The sequence below is a fragment of the Heptranchias perlo genome, chromosome 31 (assembly GCF_035084215.1).
Source record: "Heptranchias perlo isolate sHepPer1 chromosome 31, sHepPer1.hap1, whole genome shotgun sequence".
NCBI classification, from domain to species: Eukaryota; Metazoa; Chordata; class Chondrichthyes; order Hexanchiformes; family Hexanchidae; genus Heptranchias; species Heptranchias perlo.
The window spans coordinates 1344498-1357467 of record NC_090355.1 but is presented as its reverse complement, the minus strand read 5'-3'; the positions used below and the strand labels follow the sequence as shown (position 1 = coordinate 1357467).

General features: G+C 45.9%; 1 protein-coding gene across 2 annotated transcripts in view; it reads right to left on the bottom strand.

Moving 5' to 3' along the window:
- Positions 1-12005, bottom strand: part of tprn (taperin) — a 67591-nt gene extending 55586 nt beyond the window's left edge. The window contains exon 1 of one of the 2 annotated variants that reach the window (XM_067969513.1): positions 9323-12005. In XM_067969513.1, the coding sequence (XP_067825614.1) occupies positions 9323-11938 (2616 nt within the window). In that variant the 5' untranslated portion in view covers positions 11939-12005. The remainder of the gene's footprint in view (positions 1-9322) is intronic. The other variant, XM_067969514.1, reaches the window with a different exon arrangement.
- Positions 12006-12970: the final 965 nt, after the last annotated feature.

Genomic DNA, 12970 nt, shown 5'->3' with positions numbered 1-12970 from the left:
CATATACTATGCATTCTTCAGCTATTAATGTTTCTTACAGCCCATTAGCAGCATAACTGTAGATATATCCCTCCAGCTAAACAAAGCAGATAACACAATCGGGCAAGACATAAAATAATTAACTAGAGGGAATTAGGGTAGTTCCTGGGGAATTTTAGCCCTTACTTTATTAGAGCAATTCTTGTAACTTCCTGAACAATTCTCAGACGCCAGGCTATTTCAGGTCATTGTTCAACAACAAGGGCAAAGTTCCTTTCTGAGCTTCGTCTTAACACAAACACGCTGGGCACAGAACTGGGCCCATCATTACACTTGGATTGCCCTCCAGGAAATAGCTACCATCAGAACTAGACCAAAACCACTAACCACCTTTAACGACTAGCAGGCAACACAAAGGAATGAAAGCAGCCTTACATGAGAAACCAGCACACTTTCTCATTGCACTCAGCTTGCAAACGTAGGAAGTGCCCTTCGTTGTCTTTAAAAATGGACTCCAACTCAGCTCTGATTGTCTGGTATTGAGTACACAATGTTTTAATCCATATTATGTTGGTGGGCTGGTGCCTTCACTGCAGACCATTGCCAGTATCAACTTCTGAAGTGGACCAGAGGTCACAATGTCAAGTATCTGCAGCAATATTGATTAATACATTATTCTGAAGTACTATCTATATTTTTGCCCCTCTTTTTAGCTAGGTAGGCAATAAGCAATAGAGATAGGTAATAGGGAGGGTTCGACTCTATTTACATGTGACCCATGTTTCAACAACAACTTGCATTTGTATAGCACCTCTAACGTAGTAAAACATCCCAAGGCACTTCACAGGTGCATTGTCAAACAAAAATTTGACACCAAGCCACATGAAGTATTAGGACAGGCGCAGACACGATGGGCTGAATGGCCTCCTTCTGTGCCCTAAATTTTCTATGATTCTACATGACCAAAAGCTTGGTCAAGGAGGTAGGTTTTAAGGAGTGTCTGAAAAGGAGGAGAGGCGGAGAGGTTCAGGGTGGGAATTCCAAAACTCAGGGCCTAGTTAGCTGAAAGCATGGTCTTCAATGCAGAGGTGATGGAAATCGGAAATGCGTAAGAGGCCAGAATTGGGGGGTCGCAGAGCTCTCGGAGGGTTGTAGGGCTGGAGGAGGTTACAGAGATAGGGAGGGGCGAGGCCATGGAGGGATTTGAACACAAGAATGAGAATTTTAAATTCGAGGCGTTGCTGGACCAGGAGCAAATGTAGGTCAGCAAGCACAGGGGTGATGGGTGAATGGGACTTGGTGCAAGTTAGGATACGGGTAGCAGAGTTTTGGGTGAGCATAGATGTCTTATCCAGGTAATGAGGGAGAACAGCTGAAATTTTAAACATTATCTCCAAGCAACTGGGCAAACAGAGAAGGGAATAAGAGATTATACGTAGCCTTGCTTACTTTCCTCCTCCTTCCTCATTTGATGGAACCTATTTAATGTTCCCTGTATCAGTTAAAAAAACAAGATACATGAAATCGATGTTAGATAATGCACCTTCCCAGCCTGCGCCCATCATCTGTTCCATTTCCAAATCACAGAGTTATGCATCAGTGTGTTTTTTTTTTTAAAAAGAGCTCTTTTCTGACATTACAACTCAACGTCACCTGTCAGAGGTCACGGGAGGATAGGAATGAATAGCATTAATATTTTCACTTGACGAAAATATTTAGTTGGTCAGTATGTGTCACCAGAGAGAGCACCTCAATAGTTATCAAGGCAATTAAAAAATAGCTGCAGTATCCCAGTCGGGAAATTTCTACCTACTGCTCCCCAGTCCATTCTTATTGACACTATAATTTGTCTCTTTACCCCCTCGGTCTGCCTACATAGCAAGTCTGTTCACTACTCCAACCAGCCTGTCATAACTCACTCCATTAACAGGACGCTGCAATTTAAGTGTTGACAAGTTAGACGGTAGCTTTGTCCCACTCCAGAGAAGGGGGATGTAACATGGTGGTCTTCACTGAGGATCTGGCAGCCCTGGAATCCAAACTCATGATGCTTCTAATTGAAGACAAGCATTAATTGGGAGGTGGGAGACAAAGAGTGGGGATAAAGGGTAGGTACTCTGATGGCAGGATGTGACAAGTAGTGTTCCCCAGGGATCTGTACCGCGGCCTCAGCTTTTCACCATAGATATCAAACATCAATGACTTGGATGAAGGAATAGAGTGTTGCATATCCAAATTTATAGATGACGCCAAATTAGGAGGTACAGTAAGTTGTGTAGATGGGAGCAGAAAGTTACAATGGGACAGGCAGATTAAGTACGTGGGCAAAACCATGGCGGGTGGAGTTCAATGTGGGGAAGTGTGAGGTCATCTACTTTGGATCGAAGAAAAACAAATCAGAATATTTTCTTAACGGTGAGAGTCTAGGAGCTGTGGAGGAGCGAAGAGATTTGGATGCCCATGTATAAATAACTAAAAACTAGTACATAAGTAATGTAAAAGGCTAATGGAATGTTGTCTTTTATCTAAGGGGGGCTAGAATACAAAGGGGTAGAAGTTTTGCTTCAGTTATACAGAACCTTGGTCAGACCCCATCTGAAGTACTGAATTCAGTTTTGGGCACTGAACCACAGGAAATATATATTGGCCTTGGAAGGAGTGCAGCACAGAATCAACAGAATGATACCGGGGCTTAAAGGGTTAAATTATTTGGATAAAACTGGCATAAACTTGGTTTGTATTCCCTTGAGTTTAGAAGGTTGAGGGGTGATCCAATCAAGGTCTTTAAAATGATAAAGGGATTTGATAGAATAGATACAGAGAAACTATTTCTTCTGATGGGGGAATCCAGAACAAAAGGGCACAATCTTAAAAATTACAGCCATGCCATTCAGGAGTGAAGTCAAAGCACTTTTTCACACAAAAGGTAGTGGAAATCTGGAATTCTCTCCCACAGAAGGCTGTGGATGTTGGGTTAATTGAAATTTTCATGTCTAAAATAGATAGATTTTTGTTAGGCAAGGGTATCAAGGGATAAGGATCAATAGCAGGTAAATAGAGTTGAGGTTCAGCTCAGCTACGATCTAACTGAATAGCAGAACAGGCTTGAGAGGCTGAATGACAAAATGGGCTCGAGGGGCTGAATGGCCTCCTCCTGTTCCTAACTGTCGAAAGGGAAAAGACAAGTGGCAAAAAGAGCAAAATTACACAAATACAACTAGGAAACACTCAGCTCACAGCACGACAAAGGGGCATTCCAGAGACACCAAAATAATGTGTTGGATACCGTCTCAGCATTTCTATGCTGTACACAGTCATGCGACTGCAAGGCTCCTTTAAACAAGAAGTCAGCAAAATCAACAAACCTCATGGCACATATAAAAAAAAGACATGAATTTGCATTTAGTTCAAAGATTGTACATCAGGATAGACATAATCAGGGATTAATAACTGGTATTAGACCTGGCGAAGACGCCAGAAATATTTCGCACATTTCTGGAACAGCAAGCAGAGAAGTCCAAGAGTTCCTTTGTACTGGCTGCATCACAAGGCTAAGCCTTCTACTGATCCAGCTCAGCAATGGCTGGCTGTGGAGGAGGAGAAGCATCTGCAAACCTCAGACTACGGCGCTATGTGGAGAGTACCTAAAGTACTTGAGTCACGTTTGTCAGGCACGACAGAGTCATGTGGCAGGCACTTTTTGTAAATCGGCAGAAATTATCAACATATCCGACTCCATTAAGGAAGTCAGGACTGACTAATTTCAATCCAGAGACGCAAAGAAACAAAAAGGGGAGAAGTGGTTTACAAAAGGCTGAAAACTACGGGTCATCAGGTTCTGCAGGAAATGCTACAGTTAGCCCCACTTCAACCTACTGAGAATCAGGAGGCTGCTAAAGAGTGACTATCTTCTGACAAATATTTTGCTGTTATTTAGTTCTGTTAATATGCCAGTGGGAAAAAAATTAGACAAAGTGTGAGCTCTGATTGCTGTTGACCTGAAAGGCCTTTAGACTCAATATCCCAACATTCTCAATCATTAATTTAAAAAGTGAAGCACAGCCGCTATCTTAAAAATCCCCAAAGCAGTGTTGACGGAACAAAATTGGGAACAAACAACTCATCATTGTCTGTAAAATATCATTTTGGGAGGCAAATGATCAAGCAGCTCGCTTCTTAAGCTTAGCCGTGGCTCAGGGGTAGCACGCTTGCCTCGGAGTCAGAAGGCCATGGATTCAAGCCCCACTCTAGAAACTTGAGCACAAGGCCGACACTTCTGATAACATATGAGCTTGTTGATCTCATGCTGGGTGAGGTGGCGAGCAACTGCTATCTGGCGACCCAGAGGCTGACTTTTTCGTCAGCTGTGACGAAGTTGGTAGCACTCTCACCTTGGAGTCAGAAGGTTGCGGGTTCCAGTCCCACTCCAGAGACTTGAGCACATGATCCAGGCTGACATTCCAGTGCAGTACTGAGGGAGTTCTGCACTGTTGGAGGTGCTGGTTGAGATGTTAAACCGAAGCCCCAGCTGCCTTCTCACATGGACATAAAAAGATCTCATGCCATTATTTTGAAGAGGAGCAGGGGAGTCCTGGCCAATATTTATCCCTTAACCATCAACACTAAAACAGATTATTTGGTCATTTATCAAATTGCTGTTTGTGGGAGCTTGCTTTGCATAAATTGACTGCCACATTTCAAAAGTACTTCACTGGCTGTGAAGCGCTTTGGGACGTCCCGAGATCATGAAAGGCACTAAATAAATGAAAGTTCTTCCTTTCTACTTGAAGCCAGCCGTTCTGAGACGAAACATTCACTCCCTTCACCACCGGCGCACTGTGGCTGCAGTGTGTACCAACGACAGGACGCTTCTTCGACAGCAGCTCCCAAACCCGCGACCTCTACCATCGAGAAGGATAATAGCAGCAGGTACATGGGAACAACACCACCTGCATGTTCCCCTCCAAGTCACACACCATCCCGACTTGGAAATATATCGCCGTTCCTTCGTCATCGCTGGGTCAAAATCGTGGAACTTGCAACCTAACAGCGTTGCCGACATCCCAAGAACAAATAATAAAAAAAGGACTATACCGATCAGGTGTCCTCACTGAGTTGGGCATCAAACTGGATATTACAGTTGGATGATAACTGCTTTGCAAGAGATGCCAAATCCACACTCTATAAACACTCACCAGATCGACACTCTACAGGCCCCTCGGGCAAAAGATTTTTTTTCAACGGAGTTGTTACAAATTAATTTTTTTTAAACGAAGTTCTGTTGAACAGGATGATAGTTGTGTCAGGTCAACAACAAAATGAACAAGGAGACAACACTGTCCAATAAATGCTGTAGAATTAGAAATACGTACAGCGCGATGGTAAAGGAGGTGTGTCAGTCTCATTTTAAAAAAATATAACTTCAAACTCATTGGGATAGAGAATTCTAAAGATTCACAACGCTGAGTGAAGAAATTGCTCCTCATCTCGGTCATAAATGGCCGACCATTATCTGTGACCGTGCACTCTAGTTCTAGAGTCTCCAGCCAGGGGAAACAACCTCTCAGCATCTACCCTGTCAAGCCCCTGTCAGAATCTTATGTTTCTATGAGATCACCTCTCATTCTTCTAAACTGCAGAGAGTATAGTCCCATTCTACTCAATCTCTCCTCATAGGACATCCCTCTCATCCCAGGAATCAATTTGGTGAACCTTCATTGGACCACCTCTAAAGGCAAGTATATCCTTCCTTAGATAAGGAGACCAAAACTGTACGCAGTACTCCAGGGTGTGGTCTCACCTAAGCCCTGTACAATTGTAGCAAGACTTCCTTACTCTTGTACTCCAACCCCCTTGCAATAAAGGCCAACATTCCATTAGCCTTCCTAATTGCCTGCTGCACCTGCATGCTTACTTTGTGTTTCTTGTATGAGGACACCCAGATCTCTCTGAACACCAACATTTAATAGTTTCTCACCATTCAAAAAATATTCTGTTTTTCTACTCTTCCTACTAAAGTGAATAACCTCACATTTCCCCACATTATACTCCATCTGCCACCTTCTCGCCCACTCACTTAACCTGTCTATATCCCTTTGCAGACTCTGTGTCCTCCTCACAGCTTACTTTCCCACCTAGCTTTGTATCGTCAGCAAACTTGGATACATTACACTCCGTCCCTTCATCTAAGTCATTAATATAGATTGTAAATAGCTGAGGCCCAAGCACTGATCCTTGTGGCACCCCATTAGTTACAGCCTGCCAACCTGAGTATGACCCGTTTATCCCTACTCTGTTTTCTGTCCATTAACCAATCATCTTATCTAATATATTACCCCAAACCCCATGAGCCCTTATCGTGTGCAGCAACCTTTTATGTGGCATCTTATCGAATGCCTTTTGGAAATCCAAATATACTACATCCACTGGTTCCCCTTTGTCGACCCTGCTAGTCACATCCTCAAAGAACTCAAAGATTGTTAAACATGATTTCCCTTTCATAAACCATGTTGACTCTGCCTAATCATATTATAATTTTCGAAGTGCCCTGTTAACACTTCCTTAATAATGAATTCCAGCATTTTTCCGACGACTGATGTCAAGCTAACTGGCCTGTAGTCCCCCGATTTCTCTCCCTCTCTCTCATCTTGAATAGTGGTGTTACATTTGCTACCTTCCAATCCCCTGGGACCGTTCCATAATCTAGGGAATTTTGGAAGATCACAACCAATGCATCCACTATCTCTGCAGCCACCTCTTTTAGAGTCCTAGGGTGTAGGCCATCGGGTCCAGGGGATTTGTCGGCTTTTAGTCCCATTAATTTCTCAAGTACTTTTTTCTCTACTGATATTAATTGTTTTAAGTTCCTCACACTCATTTGCCCCTTGGTTCCCCACTATTTGTGTCTTCTACTGTGAAGACAGATACAAAATATTTGGTTAGCATTTCTGTCATTTCCTTATTCCCCATTATAATTTCTCCTGTCTTAGCCTCTAAGGGACCAATGTTTACTTTTGCTACTCTCTTCCTTTTTACATACTTGTAGAAGCTCTTACAACCTGTTTTTATATTTCTTGCTAGTTTACGCTCATTCTATTTTCTCCCTTATCAATTTTTTGGTCGTCCTTTGCTGATTTCTAAAACTCTTCCAATCCTTAGGCTTACTACTATTCTTCGCAACATTATAGGCTTCTTTTAATCTAATACTATCCTTAACTTCTTTAGTTAGCCACAGATGGATCGCTTGTCCCCATGTTTATTTCTCATATTCTTTGAGAATTCTGAAATATTTCTTTAAATGTTTGCCACTGCTTATCTACCATCATACCTTTAATCTAATTTCCCCTCATACCTTTGTAATTGGCTTTATTTAACTAAACCCAACTCACCAAGTTTGCTATGTATCAGCAAAATAAATCTTTTGAGGAAGTCATAAAACATTTCCAGTAAGGAACTCAATTTCACAATCCCACTCAGGCATACGATGGACACTTGTACTCAGCCCCAACAATCAGCATATCGCACATGCCAACACCCACTCCTCACATACTGACAATGCATTTCCCTAGTACACACCCATCACATGCAGAGGTACCACATGCCCCTGTACCTGTCCCTCATGCTCAAGGTATACCAAACAACCCAGTAGCCATTTCCCAGACTCGGGTGTACTTCACACCAAGTACCTGCATTTCGCCCGCAGTTATGCCATGTGCTCAGTAACCATGCCTCGTATACAGGTGTATCCCATATCCCAGGTCACCTCATTGAAAATATTACAGCAAGGAATAAGAGAACAAGAGCACTTCACATCTTTTGTGTGCTAATGTCAGGCTGAGAAATCCTCTAACAGCAGCATGGGGAGACTCCCTATAATACTCTGAACAGATGGTGCCACATGGAGGTTTCACAAAGACTTGTGTACACAATTCTCTACATGGGGAGTTTCTGAAACCAGAACTTGCCAACAGAAAATAAAAAAAACCCTCAATATCTCAATTCAGATTAGAGTCCTCCAAAATACAACTTTTCCCCCAGTTACTTGGCCCTTCCGTGAAATCCAATTTCTATTAATTTACTGAAATTACGTCTGAGATTTACTATCCGTGACTCAGTGTCACACAGTTCATCCTATTACAGGCTGAAATCTCTATTTGTATGTAATTCACAGTCCCGTGCAGTGGGTTTGTCGGTATTTAACGATCCCTATTATTGTCCTGAGGAATCTGAAAGCCTCTGGATACTTGTACAAGATCCAACTAATTATATTCAAGTTATTAGGGCTCAGACTTACAGGCTTCCAGACAAGAATTCCTTTTCACAGATCTAAAATACAAGAACGACAATCCTGGAAATGAACACTACTCGGTGGCAAGTTTGTTCAGACAGAAATTGGAGCCCCTCAGAAACCTGTACCTGCATCTGCTCCAATGTTTCTCAGGAAGTCAATGCAGCAAAACCAAAGTGAACTTTTATGAAAGGCTACTAAAAGCAGCTGCATTTCAAATACATTTGCAGTTTCTGAAATGACCAGCAAATCTGAACTTTGAGGGCTTTAAGTTATTATTCCTTCCTGATAAAAGCAGTCTTTCCCAATTAAACTCAAAATATTTCCCTATATGAGACAAATATCAAATTATACTGCCCAGATAATAGCAATAGATTTATTTTTTAAGACAAATAGACTGCTGATCATAAAGTTCTTGACACATCTGAAGCTGGTTTCATATAAATCACAGATCTGTAGGCTTTCACTTTCAAGTCAGTTGTGAGAGCCTGTGCTGATACTTTTCACTCCCACTGAACAATTACTGAAGACAAGGTCTGTTTTCACTGTCCTCTCGTTTTCACCATTAGTCAATGAAAACACTGGAACCATGCTTCAAATCCAGCCCAGGCCCATGACATGAAAGCAATCTCTGTCTATTGGCTTTAGAAGTCCAACAAATAACGAGAGCAGGCAGTCTCAACCTAGTTGGTACTGGCTATGGGCCACAGCACAAAACTGCCTTAATATGGAACCAAACTGACAATCCCTCTGAGGCCACAAAGATGGTAAGTATGGGGAAATGGAAAAAAGAATAGTGCAGCAGGGTGAAAGAGTATTACTGGGTACAGCTTTACTCTGTATGCTTTATCATCTTTTGGTAACCAATACCACTTTGTGTGATCGCAGTACTGTGGCACACTCAAAAATACATAGTGAAATGAAAAAGATCAGCAACTTTCAGCCAGATCATCATCTTTGGGTCAAACACGAGAAAAAGCACCAACCCCATTCTCTTGCCCTATAAATTCACGTCATACACTGATACCAAGATGTGATTTGAATCAGTATGCCTACCTTCTTTCTCGTGGAGCCACCCTTGGACAAACAGGATCTCTCCAATGACAGGTACCCTCCTATCACCTGTATCTCCTCTGCAGGAGGATAGCGCTTCTTTAGTAACACCCCCAGTTTGGCAAGTGATGGTTCAGGATCTTCCACTGATAGCTCATCTGTCCCATTTGCCTGAGAGATCTCCTTTGCATTGACAGAGGGCGCCTGGCCACTGCTGGCTGGCTTTCGATGAGGAACAATGGTGAAGGTGTTTCCACTCTTTCGCTGCACAAAGGGGTGCTGTAGACTGCCAAAGGATTCTTCGGGAGGCTTGTCCTTTGTTACAGCTGATTTGGCCCTGATTGGCTGTGTGGGAATTTCTTTCTCTTCTGTCACCAAGATATCATCTATGTTAGTGACTGGGATGTCGTCTTCAATCCGATAATTAATTAATATTACAGTGGCTTCAGCATCCCGCTCTGCTTCTGTAGTCTCAGTAGGCAACAGACCTGTCATTCCTTCCCCAAATGAAAGCTGAGAACTCATATGAGAGACATCATAGCTACCCCTTGATGTAGTTTTATTCAAGGTCTCTTCCTCTTTTAGCTTGAAATCTGCTTTTGGAAGAGGAGGCTCTGCAACAGGCAGTTTTCCTTCTTTACTCTGTCTATGATCAGATGGGCTGATTCTTTCCGGAGAAACAGTTGAAATTCTGCTTGTTTGAACCTCAACAGAAGTGGCAGCACCATTTTCAAGTTTTGGCTTTTCATGGGTTTTATCGTTCATTTCCCTATCATCACAAACATTGCTGGATGCCACAAAGGCACCTGCTCTCCTCTTAGGAATCACAACAAATGAGTTCTTGGACTGTTTTCTGAGGTTTGCTAGTGCCCGAGCCTGCATGTCATCTTCTGGAATGGATGAAATATCTGGAGGTGCGGCAGGTACGATCTGAAAGGAGTCGTTCAGACTGGTGGAAGCAGACACGCCATTGCATTGGTTTGGAGTTACTTTGGCTAAGCCTTCCACTTTGTGGTTCTGCTTCACCTTCCCCAAGGGAGTGGCACTGGGTTTTGCAGCAGGTGAAGATCTGGAACCATCAATTGCAGTAGGCTGGGGTGTTTCAGGGCTTGACTTTGAAGTTTTCCTTAGGTCCACCTCATACTTTGGCCTCCATGTATTAGGCCCTTTGGAAACCTCATTGCTGGAAGCACCAAGAGGAGATGGCACCCGGCCACTCCCAATGACATTTGCATCTACCTGATCGTCATTGTCCATCTTGTCTGCCTTCACAGAGAATACATCGCTCCCCATTAAATCCAGCTCTGGATGACCATTCTCCATTAACTTATTCTCCTTGGTGGCCCAAACTTTCAAGATGTTGTCGTTGCCCTTGTGAGACGGGGTTGACTCCTTCTGCTTCAACTGCCTTCCATCAGCGGGGACATTCTCAAACTGCTTACGATAAGAGGACACGGAGCAGGGTGTATCTTCAGGCACAGTCTTATCACTGGCACCCAGTTTAGTAGTCCCTTGATCATGTAGGGCTACACGGGGAACAGAGGATGATGTGCGGCCAGGAGGCAGAGGGGCAGAGTATCTGGTGGGCGAGAACAACGGGAAGGATTTGGAGTGAGATGGGGACACATCGTCCAAGTGAGGGCCAGGTGACCTTCCACCCTCCGGGAACGGGCTGACACCGGGTCTGGGCTGGCCGTGCGGGGGGCTCTTGGATGCTGGCCCTTGGCTGTGCTTGTTGAGTGTGAGGGGTTTTGGCAACAAGAGTGGCTTGCTGTGCCGGTCCTGCTCCCGGTCCCTGGAGGGGGAGAAGCCGTCCAGCAGATTCTCCGTGCTCCTCGACCGGGCTGGCTTCACGTAGTTGTGATCAAACTTCTCGAGCAAGCGGCTGACTTTGCCCTGCAGGTGGCCCGGGCTCGTCTCCTCGGTGCCCAGGGTGCTCAGGTTCTCCTCGCTCCGGCTCAGCGGCCCCTCGTAGATGAGTACCTCGGACGCTCGGATCTCGGCCACGCTGCCCTTGCCGCCCCGGGACAGCAAGTCGCCGACGCTGTTGATCCGGGGCAGGCCGCCGTTCCTCGGGCCGGCCTCGGTGAAGTAGTCGGGGTCGGACTCGATGATGATGATGTTGTCCGCCCGGATGGTGCGGACCCCCGGGATGTGGCTGTACAGGTCGAGGAGCTGCTGCACGGGCCTGGCCGAGGAGGAGCCGGAGCCGGAGCCGCCGCCGCCCGGGGACTCCCGCTCCACCAGCCGCCGCCGCCGCCGCTCCCGCTTGATGAACGGGTTTTCCTGGATGGGGGCGATGCTCTCAAGCAGCACGGCGCCCCCCGGCCCGGCCACCGACTGAGGCCCTTCGCCGCCGTCAACCACAGCCCCCCGGCTCGGACTCTGCCCCCGGCTCGCCTCTCCCGCCCGGTTACTATGGGACGCGGCCCGGTTTCGGTTCCAGCTCCGGCCGTCCGCTGTCGCCACCACCGGGCTCGCCAGCTTGGCCTTCCTCCGCTCCAGGATCTCTCTCTTCCAGGCCGGCATCCTGGCCATCCTAGCACTGTGCCCGTCCGGGCCCGGCTCCTGGACCTGGGGCTGAGGAGGCGGCGGCGGTCTCTGCTCGCTCACCGACATGCCGTCCGCTCGCTCTCAGCGCGCCACCTGACTAACTGCCTCGGCTCGGACCTCCGGGACCGCTCCTCCACCGTCCCGCCGGCCACCGCGCCCCGCCCCGGACACGCCCCCTCCCGTCTCCATGCAAACCACAACAAACGGGCGAAAAGGGGGCGGGGCTGAGGCTGCGCCACAGCGCCACCTGCCGGAAGAGCGCCCACAGGCGTTGGTCACAACTTCAACAAAAAGGGGTCACTTAAAGGGACAGATACAACTTTATCCTAATTCTTCAAACCAGTGTAAATTCCCTCCAATCTTCAAATGTTCCTCTTGATCACTGTTTGGGTGCCTTTGGCCACGTCCTCGAATTCTTTACCATCTACATCTCCATGCTAATTTGTAACCCAACTAGTCTTCACCCCCTGGATCTCTCATCAACTCTCTCTCCCCTGGCCCCCCCACCCATCACTACATCAGTGTCACTGCTGATCTGCTCTACAGCTCTCTCACTTCTGAATAGTGGGAATTAATGTAAGAATTCGCAGGCTGATTAACAGCCGTGACATGAACACACCTTCCATGGCCGTAACCATCTTTATACCAACTGATAGGGAGGTTAGTCCAATACGGAGGGAAGGTATTATGGGCTCCCACAACCCATGTGATGAGGGGGAAACACCCACACCCACCTGATGCAAATATCTTGCTGGGTGTCAACCCAGAATTCCCCGGAACTGTCCGGAGCTCCAGTCTCTACTCCCCATGACTGTGTGGAGCGGAGTTTGAACCCTGCACCTTCTGACTCAGAGGTGGCAATGCTACCACTGAGCCAAAGGCTCACTCCATGTCACCATGTTATGAGCCCTAAAAACTTGTCGAAGAACCAGTCATTGAATTCCATTACACACATGAAGAGCAAAGGTCAATCCTTCTACTGGTGCACACACCGTGAACTTCACTTGTTTCCCAGTGGTGCTCATACCAGAACGGCCCATGTGTTAGTGCAAACACTACAGGCTACAGGTTTACAGGACTACCTTATGGAGGCCAATA